This window comes from Megalopta genalis, chromosome 1 (genome assembly GCF_051020955.1).
Source record: "Megalopta genalis isolate 19385.01 chromosome 1, iyMegGena1_principal, whole genome shotgun sequence".
NCBI lineage: Eukaryota > Metazoa > Arthropoda > Insecta > Hymenoptera > Halictidae > Megalopta > Megalopta genalis.
Genome location: NC_135013.1, coordinates 43863949 through 43880718, shown reverse-complemented (window position 1 = coordinate 43880718; position 16770 = coordinate 43863949). Strand labels below are relative to the sequence as shown.

General features: G+C 32.0%; 1 protein-coding gene across 4 annotated transcripts in view; it reads right to left on the bottom strand.

The window, feature by feature from the left end:
• centrocortin (cerebellar degeneration-related protein 2-like) overlaps positions 1-16770 on the bottom strand; it is a 227341-nt gene that overhangs the window by 3872 nt on the left and 206699 nt on the right. For all 4 annotated transcript variants that reach the window (XM_033477012.2, XM_033476929.2, XM_033476764.2 and 1 more), the window contains exons 2-6: positions 11450-11562; positions 11208-11356; positions 8698-8881; positions 5574-5797; positions 4868-5021 (exon numbers count right to left, since the gene is read on the bottom strand). In XM_033477012.2, the coding sequence (XP_033332903.1) occupies positions 4868-5021; positions 5574-5797; positions 8698-8881; positions 11208-11356; positions 11450-11562 (824 nt within the window). The remainder of the gene's footprint in view (positions 1-4867; positions 5022-5573; positions 5798-8697; positions 8882-11207; positions 11357-11449; positions 11563-16770) is intronic.

Sequence of the window (16770 nt, the reverse complement as noted above, 5' to 3'; positions counted from 1 at the left end):
AACATTGCCGAATGAAACTATTAAAAAACTCTATAAATCGTTGCCAAAGATAATGATGATTGTTAATAAATGTAAAGGAGGAGCCACAAAATATTATGCATTAAATATCATTCATATATGATTTTTAGTTAAATCCCACTGTGTACAGGTAAATTCTTCCTAATTGTTTTTCGGCTTGTAAACAAGAATGGACAATTTGGGAAGAGGAGATACGATTATTCGAGCCTTGCGGCTCGTTTTTACAGTTGCTGATTGTTAAAAACTATAAAAACGAGGCACAAGGCTCGAATATTAATATCTTCTCTTCCCAAATTCCATTCTTATTTACAAGCTAAAGGACAATTGGGGAGAATTGACCGTATTTTCAAAAAATTCTTTTTTCTTCAAATACAATTGTTTAGGCTGGTGAAATTCAATTTTATTTCATTTATGTATGTTTATAGTGGTATTTAGTAAGTTTGTATGGAAAGAAAGGCTTGGTTATGATGTTAAATAAATAAAAATTATATTGATTTTAAAGTGTGCTATCTTTTTGTCCCAGAGTGTATCCAAGAATAAATAGATACAATACGTAAAATTTGGGTGGTTACTAAAAACAAGGATGATTGGATGTGAGGTAAGGAGTCGCCAGATTTATAGGAGATTAAATAAGAGAAATCAACAATGTTTATTGAAAAAATATGCTTTATTTAAAATCATATAAATCTGGCACTTACACCTTACAACATAGTTTTTACAAATGTTTTGGACTAGATACGCTAACAATATGTGATTAAATTACGAGCCGAGTAAACAACGTAATAGATATTTGCAATTAAACAAGACTAACTCTAAAGAGATATAATTACTTTCTAGATCGTTAATTCAAACCAGTCTTATTACATCTTTGGAAAATAATCTTTTTTCTCGCGAATGTATAAAAAACAACGTTCTTACAAATTGTGAAAATTCTACCAATATCGATTAAATACTTACATACTCGATTATAAACAACGTACGCTGATTTTATTCGTAGGAATCATTTCCTCTGAGAGAATTTAACACTATTCTTATTAACATACGCAAACTAAATTCAACAACAGCTTTTAATAATGTAAGTGCTCAGCTGTTAGATTCATTCTATTAGATTGGGGAATAAGTTCGTAGCGTTTTTATATTTTCTTTTATTTTACAACGATTTTTTGCTGTTTGACAAAGTGTATAATATTCATTCGATAGAGCTCTTTCTGCTCTACGAAGCTGTGCTAATCGTCTTTTTGAGTAATTTAATTTTTTATTACTCTTGAGGCTTAGAAATGGAATATCCAAGAGGTAAAAAGCAACATTTTCGACACCTTCTCTTCTTCGCCTTTCATCGAGGCCAAAAGGCTGCTGAAGCAGCCCGGGACATTTGCAACGTATACGGAGAAGGTGTCATACTCGAGTCTACAACACGGAAATGGTTTGCGAAGTTCAAAAATTGCGATTTTAACGTCGACGACACGCCCCGCGGCGGAAAACCTTCTGAATTCGACGAAGAACGTCTCAAAGCACTTTTGAAGGAGGACGGTCACCAAACAAGTCGTGAATTGGTCGAAAAAATGAACTGCGATCATAAAACGATTCTCCATCATCTTTATTCAATGAGATTTGCCAAAAAATTGGGAGCCTGGGTGCCTCGCGAGCTTAACGAAAGCAACAAAGAAAATCGTCTTTGATAAAAACGCTACGAACTTATTCCCTAACCTAATATTTTACCTACACCGTGCCTTAGTCAATCCTATTAAAATTTGTTTAACGTGTCTATCATCAATACCGTTATTATTTCAACATGTTCTTAAACTGATTTCGTGGATCTAGAAGATCAAGTTTTGAAACGTCTTTGCAGAAAAGCTACAAACCGATTATAGCATGAAACTACGTCGATGAGATACCGAAATATTTCAGGCTTAATACATTGCTTAAGCAGAGAAAACAATCAACGAAATTATTACATTCAAATTAAACCTAAGCTAATATGGAACTTTTGAAATGAGTATTTCGATATCTATTATACACAATTCGAGTTGCATGGTAATTATGCATTGAGTGATTCCTCTCGCCAACTAAATAATTGGCGAGAGGAGCTTTGTCCATTCTCGATTTTAGTTAATTACAAATGAAATGCATGAAATATTCTAAAGCAGTTTCAAGCGATCTTTTATCGTCAGGATCTTTCTGACAATGAAGATCGGTATCCGAAAAGGTTTTAACATCAACGGTATGATGCATTCGTTCTGTATGTACCATATCGTATGAAAGAAAACAAAAATTAACGACGGTGCTCTCCAAATATACGCGAAAGTTGTCCATAATGAGGAACGAAATTCTTTTTTTTCTCGTTTTGCCTTGGTTTTCTTAATCTTTGTTGCGAGTCTCTCCTAAAGCAAATAAAATTAAATTACTTTCATAGTTGTTCTTATATCAAACCATAAGCCCTTAGAAGTATCATTCACGAAACATTCGAAGCATATCATTGTACGAGGAAGAAAAAGTCTGTTTTATACGATTTGTACGTGCTTGACATTCGATTTTTACATTCAAATCCGAAAATGTATAGCTCTTGCTTTTGTTAGTGTCGTAATTACTAGATCAAGTTTTATTTGTTTTTTCAATTCTTTATCTCGCGAATGAATAAGATTAGATCAATCTTTTGTCAGTATGTGAGCCGTTTATTTTAAAAGTGGCATAAGTCACTTTGCTTTTAAGTCGATATATTTAAGGGTTTGCGTTTTAACACGTTTAAAAATATGGATGCTAACTTTCGAGAAGATTTACTTGTATTTGTTATCTCAGGATACTGATATTTTTCTCAGTATAAATAATTTCATATAAACATTAAAAAATCACCACTTTTCATTACGGTAAAGTGACTTATACCACTTTTAAAATAAACGGCTCATATATTAAAGACATATATGCATACTGGGTGAAACTGTTCATTGAATGGGTCAATTAATAAAGATTTTGATTCACTAATTTGCCACAAGCTTGAAAAATGGCGGTTAGTATAAATATAGTTTTTAGAAAAGTTGGCATGCCTTTTAATATCAGAAAATTCAAACTAACTCCCTGGTTTATTAACATTCTATATCTCCAGCTGGTCATACTGTAAGCTTATTTTGTTTTTAAATCAATTCTGAACATGCTGAATACATGCATAGAACGAACCTAACAAAATTATGAATCTAAATCAAATTTGATACACGAAACATTAAATAATTGTTGTGTAATATTTACTTGAAATTGAGTTCAAAGTAATTGTTGTCTTCTTAGCTTCAACATAATATTTACTCTGTTGGCTTGTGATCTCAAGCGGATTGAGACGTATATATATTTAAATAAATAATCGTTTATTAAGCGACGATCTTCAGATGTGTCGTCAGGGTCGATGTTTCAAATAACTTTGTTTTCGTATACACATGTATAACTGCCACAAGTGTTTAGTTTATGAAATATAAGTAACAATGTTTAAACTATTAGATGTTGTTTACTTTGAAAGTTTAGATTAGATTTTGTTCAATTGTTCACAGTACGTGGTTGCAATATTAATTTTCAGCTAATTTTCAGTAAGAACATAATCTATGCCAAGCATATCTATTTCTCTTCTAATTAAATATGAATCTGCGTACACATCACGATTTTCTATAATATAGTAGATCTTATATACTGCATATATGGTGATTCCATGGACTTTTCAATAAAGTAAAAGGAAATTTTAGGTAACATGAATAAGATCATGTAATATTCTTTAGAGATGTCATATTCATACCTAATGTAGAGTCAATCTAGCTCTAATACAAACTTAATTAATATCATTGTATTATCGAGAATTACTTTTTCTCTTGATTTTCACAATTTTTCTTCAATCGCAAGACAATCACTGTAAGCCCATTTTTCTTTAAAATGAGTTACACATATTAATATGTATATGTAATATATCTTTTAAAGACATTAAAATCGCTAAGATGTGCTACTTTTTCAATAATTATCAAGAATTTACATATGCGTATAAAATGTTTATACTGAAGCTAAGCTGAAGAGAACAATTATATTAAGTACTGTTTACTTTAACAAAGGCAAGAATATTCAAAAGAAGATACTAAATTGATGTGAATGATTCTATCTATGTGGCGTTAATTAATTATAGGACATCTAATTATAGGACATCTAATTATAGACCAATTACAGGAAGATTGTAGGATGAGTGAAACTTGCAAATACATCAGATAAGCATTCCGTTCTATTGTTTACTAGTTCCCGATTATTGTCTTCGCGGTATTCATCAGTGTTAAAACAAACGCAGGCTTATTAAGTAATTTACTGCAATTATACATTTTGTATCATATTCTTCATTATTTAGCCGTTCAGAAAATTGTTTCGTTTTTTTTTTCACGAGAAAACGGAAGCTGATTTTTTGACGTTTAGAGTAAAAAGATAAGAAACTTTTTGACATTTTTTGGTAGCTTTGAAATTTTATGCTAGAAGATCTGTGTTTTTATTGGCAAAATACTGAAGCAAGTGCATTTTTAACACTCTAACGAAACACAAATTTGTTGTAAAACGAAACAACTTTAGAAAAATGTTCATATCTTTCAACTAATCGATTTTAATAAAAAGAAAGACATTAGGTCTTGATATGCAAGAGAATATTTGCAAGTTTTACCTATCTACTAGAAACTCTCGGCTAGTCGCAGAGTGTATACCATGAAAAGGTGCCAAAAATAGCTTCAGCAGCAGAAAATCAATGAGATAAATGAAAAGGTTAGCAAGCGAGGAATAGAAGACATGTTTCATACATGGATGAATCGGTGAGACAACCTTTGTAAATACAGATGGAAAAGTTTACCTGCGTTAATGACTCGGTATCGCGTTGACTATCGCTTATTATTGATTCTGCCATATTGATGACGTCTAATTCTTCTTGATCCAACATTACAGAAATTTCGTCGTGTGTTTTTGTTTCCATTCCCCGCAGGCATCGTCCACATAAATGCCCTCGCCTGCAAGCAATCATATTTATTTCTGAGTACTAGAGAAGTAACAGATGCACGCCGCTTCTATTTCAATCGAATTTCATGATGATGAAAAAAATCAATGAATATTATTATTGTTTATAGCGTTGAGTGCAGAATCTTGTAACTAGACTGCAGATTTCTTGCATTTATAACAAAATCAAATGCATCAAGTATTAGGGATACAGGAAAGCAATGTCATTTTTTAAAAATAATGTTTCTAAAAAGTTTAATAATTTTCCCACCTGACTTTTCAAGCAGCTATATTATTTTAAAAAATGAGACAATTATTTGCAAACGACTTGTAGCTGCACAGAGGAGTTTGCTTGTAGCTTTATGTGTTCGCAGATTAAAATCAGTTGATCACAAAATTAGAAGATTAATTGCAAACAACATACTCTATAGAATTAGCAAAAATTGTTAAGCATGTAAAAAAATACCGACAAGAAATGATCCGCCTTTGTTCTGATATAACATCAATTGAAAATTATTTTGTTGACAGTTTGAAAAAACTGCAAAGAAAGCTTTCGTGCACCGTACCTCACTTCTTCGAGCGCATTTATTTCTTCCTGCAGGTTTTTCACGTCTTGCGCTTTACTGCGCAAAATATTTATTTGCTCTTCCAAAGCAGTGTTCTCCTGGAGCAAGGTTGCAAGCTGCTGGCTGAGGTCCGCAGCTTTCTTTTGCTCCCTCGCCCTTTGATTCCGCGCTTCTTGCAACTGTCTCAGTAATTCGGTCATTTCTTCTTCAGGTGCGGTAGCATTCTGAAAAGATTTTAACAATTCAGTCTAGCTCAACTGCCGTCAATTTTTCTTCGAGCTAGTTTTCTAGCTTGCCAAATCTATTTTATACCAGTCATCGTTCAGTGCGAAAGAGTCGTTATACTATTTGTATCTAACAGGGATATTTTATTTTTTAGCTTCAAAATTAGTTTTGCCAACTCTTCGTTTGATAATTAACTAAATAAAATCATCTGGGTTGAACGTGTAAACAATTCGTGTAACTTCTTCTACAATTAAAATGTTACATAAAGGTCGCGTGGTATGCCGACACCCCCAAGAGACCTGTAAAAATATTAGGTCTACCGGAAAGTTCTGTCCGACAGTGTCACTTCAAGTTTAAATCCATATGCACATGTTGATTTGAGACATATACGACTATCTCTTTTTATCATTGCATTTACACACATGTACTCTCCTAAATAAACTGAAACAAAGATGTCTCATGTCATTATTAAGTGAGACGCGATCGTGAAAACATGGCTACCGATGATAATGCCAGACTACATGCTGCTTTGGCGACTCGTCAGAAAATCGCAGAGCTAGACTGGGAAATTCTGTCACATCCACCATACTCCCTAGACCTAGCACCCTCCGATTATCACTTGTTTCTCTCTTTGCAAAACTTTTTACAGGAAAAAAATTCAAAACTGAAGCTGATGTCAACCAAGCACTAGTTGAGTTCTTCGCCTCTAAAAATAAATCATTTTTTAAAAATGGCATTTACAAGTTGCCATCACGCTGGCAAGAAGTCATAAGTAACGATGGAAAGTATATTCTACAATAAATATTATTAAATGTATGAAAATTGTGTTATATATTTCAATTCAAAAACGGGGGGACAGAACTTTCCGGTAGACCTAATAATAAACTCAATTGAAAGCTAATGTAGCTATTGGCAGCTAGATGACATCGCTTAACAGTTCGCTAAAAAATAAAGAAACGTCAAACACCCCACGAGACCGTTCCAGGGTTAAGCTATCCCGGTCGATCGAACACATTCTCTCTTCATCCTTACATCCCAAACACCTTAGAAATGCCAATTCCTATACTTTCATAATCGTGGGGAACAGTGGCTATATTTGTAATTTTCTGAACTAGCTTTAAACAAATTATTTAGTATTTGTATACAAATTTTAATTGACTTTATAAATCCTTGTGGGCGATTTGTTACATTATCTTGACAAAATTAATAGTTTAATAACAAAAAATTGGTCTCCAAAAATTCCCTTCGACTGCAATCTTTTTTCTTCGACGCCAGCATCTGTCTTCAATTAGGATGCGAATTTGAATAATGGTATCCCTGATGTGGAAATTACTGTGAAGATTTAATGAACGTGTTATCTTTTGCGAATTACAGAAGACGATTTTAATTTAATTGAACGGGAACTCTTAATTAAATTTTTCGGGTGAATAATAAATGCGACGGTTATTTGTTGCATTAATTTGATAAATCTAATTGAATTAGATTGTGCAGAATTACGAAATATGAATACTATAATTATTACCGTAAATTGGGATGAAATATATGGGAGAGGTGAAATTACAATTAATACCTACAATTTAACAGCCCGTTTCTTACATTGTATAAATTCTACATTTCTGATATTGCATAGATTTTGTCTTTGAAATGAATCGAGGTTTATACATGTTATATTCTTCTTTACGAAATTATAATAATTTGGATATTGGAAATTTATTCGAGTATATGTTCTAAATTAAAGCTTCTGACTCGTTTCAAGATAACAGCAATGGGTCCTCAATTTGTGTAAATGATTATAAAATATTATAAAACGAGGTAACGCAACTTGCTTATTTTAATGCAGAAATGATCTGCAATCTATAATGTAACATGCTTTCCAGATTAACGTAAAGCATTATGCATAAGAATTGCGCGGAAATAAAAGGGAGACTAAGAATTCATTCATAACGCATTGATTCTATTGTAGTTACTGGTGCACTGATCTCAACAGGTGTTGATCATTTTTCAGAATACATGTGTACACACGTACAAACGATTAGCATCTTATGAAATAGAAAGTTGACTATCTCCAATCGCAATCTGCTCGTGAATCTAGGTATGTGCTTCATTTTTACATTTTTTCATCAAAGAAATGCACTACCTAAGTAACTTCGTATTAAGCCACGATCTACATCGTTTTACTTTTCTTTTTTTTCCTCTTATGAAAAAGAATGTTCAAAATATTTTCCAATTAACTATATTAGTTATTCAAGATATTTTCCAATTAACTTTATAGTTAGTTCTAGATATTTTCCAATTAGCTGTATTACTTCAAAATCTTTTTCAATTAATTATAATAGCTCAAAATATTTTCCAATTAACTGCATTAATTCGAAACGTGTCTCAATTAATAATATGTGTATATACCAGAGTTATATTCCGAAGAACTCGGATTAATTGGAAGAAAAATTCAGTGCTGTGAATCGATAAATTAGGCTTGTAAACGCAAGAATTTTAGCTTGTGATCTAATGATGATCAATCTAGTATCGCTACGTAATATGGTTAATAATTTATTTGGCTGTAAACCGCCTTGTCCGCCTTGTTAGGTAGTACAATAGTAATCTTATACATTATCTAACAGCGATGACGATACTGCAGCATGAAACAGCATTTTCTAAGGATGGAAATGCTTCTAATGAGTTAATAAATGACAATACATCTTGCTAGCGCGAAAGGAGATTGTTAGGAAGTCGTTAAACTGAACAGAATAGAAACTCCGCGGCGAGATTGCCGGTTTTTCTTCCCGATGAAACCGAGATTCGTCGTCGTTTAAAGTTCAGTGGCAAACGGAATCTGTAGCCGATAATCGCGCCGAGTTATCTGAGATCCCGCGAAATGAATTCTATGAATATTAAATACTACCTCCTGTGTGTTGCCACCTGGCGTGCCCGATGCTTTCCACAGTGCGGTCTGTGTTTGCGCGGTGTTCTTCGATTGGCTCGTGCTCTGTTGCCGAAGCCGAATCTCATGCTGCTCGTGTAACTCGTCGATCTTCTTCTGGAGTTCCTCACATCGAGCTTCTAGGGTCTCGATCGTTATACAGTGGCTGTTGAACAATTAGAGAGAGCTTGCATTATTTTCGCTCACAACCATTGTGCTTCTTTTAGCACCTTTCCTGCGTGGATCAAATTTTCATGTCCCCTACAATCGAACGTTAATATATTTTTTGGAAGGTCGTTTGGGTACGTTAACATCCTTCAATTAAATTGATTACTCGAGACGCTAAATAATAAAATAAAATTGAATTTTTTTAAAGCAACATGGAATCCTACTTTAAAATGCGATCATTTATTTCATTGTGAGCTATTAATAACTTAATTGCAATTTATTTTTTTATTAAATTTTAATTTAACTTTACTTTCATTATAATTTAAATTCAATTCAACTTGAATTTAACTATAATTTAATTTTAATTTAACTTGAATTTAACTATAATTTAATTTTAATTTAATTTTTTAATTTAACTATAATTTAATTTTAATTTAACTTGAATTTAACTATAATTTAATTTTAATTTAATTTTTTAATTTAACTATAATTTAATTTTAATTTAATTTTTTAATTTAACTATAATTTAATTTTAATTTAACTTGAATTTAACTATAATTTAATTTTAATTTAACTTTAATTTAACTTTAATTTTGCTTTATTTTAATTTATGTTTAATTCCAATCAATTTTAATTTAATTTTTCAGTACAAAAGTAGAAAAAAACAGGTTTTGATATGTATATGTAGGAGTATTACGTAGCTCTGTTTATATATTTAACTATGGAACCAATAGCAAGTTTTAAATAAACAAATTTATCGTGTAAACTAATCGCACGTTTCGTCCATTTGATCGATCAACGTAACACGTGACAAATGATATTAGAAAAGGTCCATCATTTAACTTATTACATCACTTCTTTTCACGAACGACTTTAGTCAACTAGTTACTTTTTCTTTAAAATACAGTGGGTGTAGAAAGTATTCGTACACTGATCAATTTCAAACAAAACTTCGTGAAATCATAGTTTATTAATCATTTTTTTATAAACAATGAGTCTGTATATATTTTCGGAAATCTCTAGAATAGATATTGTGCAAAAGAAAATTTGTAATTTGCATAATTTGTGAAATCAACAAGAAAAATAACTATGGCTACGATCGTCAGTATATTTGGAAACCTTATCGGCATCAGACGTGTTCAAAATTTTACAGTGTTCAAAATTATCTTTGAAAAATGGAACGAAAACGTGTGGAAAGTACGATAGAAGAAAGAAAAATTATTATTAATTTACATAATCAGTGTAAAAGTTTATCAAAAATATTGCGGATTATAAGCAGACTTCGATCTACTATGCAAAGTATAATTAATAGATATGAACAAAGAAACAGACTGCAAAATAACTCGAGAAGTGGACGTCCACAGAAACTTAATCAGCATACTAGACGAGTTATTATTAGAATGATAAGGCATGTTCCAAAAATAAGTGCAATAAAAATAGTTGACCATCTTAAAAATAATTTAGACATTGATTTATCTGTTAGTACCGTGCGTAATTTTTTACGAAGCCAAGAGTATCACGGTCAAGTGGCTCGTTAGAAATAATTTGTATCTGAAGCGAACAGAAAGAAGAGAGATTGCAGTTCGCAAATGATAAAATCAACAAATCAATGGAGTACTGGAATAAAGTGATTTTCACAGACGAAAGTGAATTTATTATTTTCGGGTCTGATGGGCATTGTACTATTTGGAGAAAAAAGAATGAGGAATTGAAACTGAAAAACTTACGGCCTACAGTGAAACACGGTGGAGGTTCCGTAATTGTTTAGGGCTGTATGAGTGCAGCCGTCTGCACATTACAATTTATCAATGGAATAATGAACCACCGAGTTTACATTGACATTTTAAAATCAAATCTTTCTTCCAGTGCGGGAAAAATGGGCATTAAAGATGATTTCATTTTCATGCAAGATAACGATCCAAAACATACTACATATAACACCAGAATGTGGATACTACATGATATCTATTATACAAACTTCCCCACAATCTCCAGATATCAACCCAACAGAATACCTGTGGGATTACTTGGAACGTCAGATTTTTCTACACCCACTGTATTTTATACGCAAAGATAATTTCTTAGCTTGGTTAACTTTATTCAATATTTTTTTTGTGTGGAATGCGGAGTGGAAAATAAGGAAAGTCAAATCAAGAACATCAAAAAATATAGCAGAAAATACAACGCAATCCATCATATTATTTATTTATAATTTGTGAAGTCTGTCTGTATTTGTACGATATCGCTTAGGAATAATCGTTATTAAGCAATTGTTTTTCGCAAAACAGCGAAACTCGAAAAACCGTAACGAATTGTTTTTTTACCTTTTGATGAGTTTTTTGTCGCTGGTGTTCTCTATGACAAGGCGATGATTGGCTCGTTCTAAATCCTGAATACTCACTTCCAATTGTTCGTAGATTTTTAGTCGTGAATCATTTACTTCCCTTAGCGCGGCGGTTTGTTTTTTCGTATACTGAAAGAGAAGATCATACGTTTGGTTCTCTGAGTGAAAATTACTATTATTGGCTCGAACGCATATAGTCAAGTATATCTATCGTTTAATTACTTCAATTTCCTGTGCCTGTTCCTCAACGGTGGACTGCTGTAGTTTAATGATGTTCTCTAGTTCCTTGTTCCGTTCCAACAGTGTCTTGCCAAGTTCTGCAGCTAACTGCAGATCTGAAATAAGAGAACAACCAATTAGATACGCTTACATTTGAAACAATCGTTTTCTTCTATTATTCTAAGTATTAATGCTGGGTTGACGTTAAGTATATTGCATATTTATTGAAATAGATTGGAGGACGAAATTGAGTGGTCACCCTTTAAGACGCAATAACTTTTTTAAAACTCGAGTAAATGACTTGAATTTTTTTTAGACGATAAAACGTATTTTCCAAATTTTCGTTATAGGTTCGGACAAAAAAGTTAGGAAACGTGAGCTTTCTATTTATTTTGTCTTTTCAAGTAATAGCAAAATTAGAAAAAAACTTTTTATTCATTGTCTAGTAGGCTAAGCCCCTCTATCATTTACAAAAAATTCAAGTCATTTAGTCCAGTTTTAAAAAAGTTATTGCGTTTTAAAGGGTGTTCACTCAATTTTGTTCCCCACTGTAGTTATTAGGCTTATCTGAATGTTCTCTTTAGTTTCAAGATTTCTGATTAACAGAAATTTCGTTGATTAAAATTGAGTAACTTTCCTATTGTTGTTCATAAATATTGTATGTTTCTACACATTGATTGCTGACTCAGTGACCAAAAAAATTCGATAAAATCGAAGTAATTTATTCAATTAAACAAAAACGGACGAGATTTATTTACTTAATCTATCAGTGGAGAAATTAATTTTTAACTTTGGATAATTAAAACTTTAAATATCAGTGATGTGGAATCAACGCGTTAAATTCAAGCCAAAAACGGTCTCACGAATACCACACCGTGATTCGAGTGTTTGAAGGACGTGCAAAATTGTGCAATGTTTAATGTATTCGTGGCATTGCATCAACTAAAGCCAACATGAACAGTTGAACGGTAATATTTATGGTTTTTCTTATGTTGTACACGAGATTGGAAATTCGTCAAATTCGGCGGGCCCATTTTAGTGTTAACCGACTTCGCGACTATTTGAATTATAAAAATTGATTCAGCACAGTTTCTTCAAAAATGTATCATAATTATAATATTAACAAAATTTACTCTATTTATGTTATTAACCTTCCGATTAGTGAAGCGTGGCCTTCTGTGTCGGAGTCATTTCTGATCTACACTCATACTCTGCTAATACATATTTGTGGTCCTCCGGCACAGTAGACGAAGGGTTAATAAAGTATATATCAGAATTGTACTATCAAAAAAGTGTATGATAATTACATTATTAACACTTTGACTATCACGTCATCCATATGTGGGTGACAGAATCGTTCAAAATTTAATTTTAAAAAATTAAGTCTTACGCTAATCCATTTTATTAAGGATCGTAAGAGGTAAGGATATCTAAATAGTAATCGATATAATATAACTTCGCTTTGCAATTTTAATTTGATTGAATGAAATACTTTAATTTTATGAAATTTTTGATGTTTTTGGCGCAGTGTGTGCAATAATGAAGCTAATGGTACGAAATCATTCTACCGTTATTCACTTGGATTATTCGTATATCTGAATTATAGGTGTATCCGTGTTTTGGTATACCAGTCTTTTAGTATACCTGTTTTTTGGAATACCTGATTTTTGGTATACCTGATTTATAAAACATATGATTTTTAATATACTTCAACACTGGTATACCTGATTCTTTATATATCTGATCTTCAATATACCTAAAGTGTGTATGTTTGGTACATCTGCAGTTTGATATATCTAGGTATTGTTTTTCTTTTCCTTCGTAAAAATGTATCGTAAGCGTTTTTTTCAATTTCAATATTTAAATTCAACGCGCTCGATGAAAGAATGTGAAATTATCGCAATAAATTCCTGCGTTTTTGTTTAACGTCTACTAATATTTATTTACGAATTCAGCTGTTTATCAGAACATGCATTAAAGTCAGGAAAAATAAATTCATTTGTAACAGATTTCGCTGAACTAAAAGTAAGAAAGTTTGTTCATTACCTTTTATTTTTTATTATAGCTAATTTTATAAAATCCAAATGAAAATGAAAAATTGATAACGAAGCGAAATAGTTTTCGCTCATTCATGCCACCTTACACCAAAAGTTTTTAACTCTATCTTCAACTTCGAAAAGATTTAACTTTTTCCAAATAACTTCTGCATACTATACTGCCGTATATCTTTTGTTGTAGATATCAATTATGTTCCTATTGTTCACGATTCTCTTTAAGATTATATCCTAAATTTCCAATGATTTTCAAAGCAAACACATAAAGTGGTTAAAAAAAAGTATGACACCTTTAACGACTTGTTTAAAACTGGACTAAATGACTTGAATTGTTTGGAGATGTTAGTGGAACTTGGTTACTGTACATATTCACTGAAAATTTTTTCTTCGATGTCGCTAGTACAATGGAATTTTCTTCAACTTTTTTGTCCGAGTCTATAAAGAAAATTTAAAAAATGTGTTTTGTAGATTTCAATAGCTTTCATGCATACTAAAGATTTGATCGAAATTGGTAATTATGTGTTATAAACAATTAAAGATAGTGAAAGCCACAGTTTTTTATGACTCTCGAGATTTTTACGTCTTTCTTGACTCTTTGCGTTAACCTATTCCTATAAAATGTTTAGTATGCATATTAGAGCTCTCACTTATGAGATTCCCGGGTTATTACTGGGTACATTATTTTCATTTCAAGTCAACAAGTAATGTAGAAAATAATTAAAGTGCAGACTTTGATTTATTCAAGTATTTAAGTAAGAGTTATAGAACGATAAACTATATCTTAAAATGAAAATAATTCTTTCACATAACTTTCGTCGTTCAATCTTGATACCATTAGGATTAGGATCAACTGAAATCACTATCCCTAATGCATATAAGTTACTGATATTTAAGCATTTTTAAAATTTTCGTTATAGACTCGGATAAAAAGGTTGAGAAAACGTAAGTTTTTTATTTCTTTTGTCATTTACAGGTAATCGCGACATTAAGAAAACTATATTAGTCAATACACAGTAAACCAGTGCTCCTAAAATTAAGAAAATATTCCAATCATATAGTTTAGTTTTAACCCTTTGCACTTGAATGGTGAGTTTGAGGAGCTACTAAAACTTGTTGCGCTATTTTTCAAAATAATTGTAACAGTATCAAGTTCGTTTATATTTAAAAAAGCTGTTAAAACTGCAAGTATTGTATTCGCCAATGGGCTCAATTTTATATGCATAAATGGCATTGAATCTGTTAGAAAGTGTAAATATCGATTAGCGTCTCCGCGATTGCGGCATTTCTAATTAACCCATGAAAAATGCGATTGTTTTTTTTCTGAGCTTGGTGTCGTCTTGCAGTTTGTCTCTCGATCCCCTGTGCATCGCATAAATCTTCCGACAGAAACGCATAAAATGGAAGTATTATAAATAAGAAAACATCTTTAAGATTTCGAATTAAAATAGCTTCGACTGCAAAGAGTTAAAAAAGTTATTCCGTTTTAAACGGTATCTGAATCCAAAACACCGTTGTCTAAATATTCACTGCGATGAAAAGTTTGCCAAAACAGCTTCAAATTAACATATCCTGTAGTTGGTTTTATCAATAGTACCGCAAACAGAAACATAAGTTAAAACCGTAAATAGCGTAAGTAAACTACACACGATTCTCGTGATACTCTGATAAATATCGCGAGCGGTCTTATCTCTTCTGTATAAACGGCGCGTAAATTGTATTGCGCCGAGTTAAAAACGGCATTCGAGGTTTCCTCAGAAGTATACCGACACGATCTGTACGCGCTCGTTCGTATGCGATCGCGTTCGACATTGCGGAAATGAAAACATCTTTTAATCGTTTAAACAGTCCGCGATCAATTTCGTGGTTTCTCTCGCGGTAAAATCGTAATGAGCGGACGCGCGAAGATCGACTGGATGATTCGCGCGCGGTTTAATTACGATCCGAACTACCGTGTTTCGGTTTACTATCGTTAACGTTGTTTCTTGTTAGCAGCGCCGGAGCCATCGCGTGCCAAAGATCAGACTGAGGTATCGAATGTTCTGAAACGACCACGAATCGGAAAGGTAATACCGGATGATCCGGGCACGCGAGTTTTGCTGCGATTAATATGTACATATTTCCTGTCACACTATCGTCGCATACAGCAGCGGTTGTGAGACGATGAATTTTAATTTCGATTAGACGCATATTGTATAACTGTTACGTATTTGTTTAGTTTGCTCCGTTTCGAAATCCACAAGTCTATGTTTCACTTTCTTAATCTCAAACATGGGGTTACGAAGTTTCATTGTTTTCGTGTTTCCGGTTTCCTGACTTTTATGAACGACAGGCACTAATTTACGACGGAATTAGTTGGGGAATAAATATCTATGGAAGATAATTATCCGAACGAATACTTTTTAATCGAATATTTTATTTGAGTAACAATTATTCATTATTCCTCGTAAATTATTCTATCTGTCTATTCGAATATTAATATTGTACAAATTATTTAAATAGTAATGGGAATAATATTTGACTGTGTTCGTTACGATCCAATTTCATAAGAAAGGATTAGGGATGAAATAAATCGGAAAACTATGAAAAAAACACTTTATATTCTTAACAACATTTAATAGTCGTTGCGTATTAAATCAACGAAATATTAATTTTGATTTAGAAAACAAGCGCTTTGTCTTTCCTTAAATAATTCGACATTTAATATTGTAATATGAAATGTTAATTTGAATTAAAAAGCTGTTTTCCTTGGCTTCAAATAAATCGACATTTAACATTTTAATATGAAATATTGACTTAATAGCCAATTTTATCGCAGATTTGTGAGGATTGGACATTAAATTTGAAATGCAATAAAATAATAGAAAGTTAGTTAGCTCGATAACCATTTACTGTTTTTCTTAAACAAGCTGTTAGCATTTATTATTATTATTGCCTTCCTTAACAGTAATATTGTCTGCAATTCCTAGATTAAACCGTGATTTCACTCTCCATTTTTATTAAAGCGTCTGATAATATCCATAAAATGAAAAAATCGTGTGTTCCTGGTGCTTCATAGTTTTAAATTGCATGCGGATTAATTGGAAGCTGGTAACAGCTAAAACGGCTCGTTTTTACTTTCTAATAAAGATTACTAAACCATTAATTAATTATGAGATTTGAGGGTTATATTATGCGCACGAATACGTGAATTCGCATTTTAAGTTGTTTAGTAGTTGTAGCGTTAGTTATTATCAGTATATTATATATTGTAGATATCAGAGTATATTATAT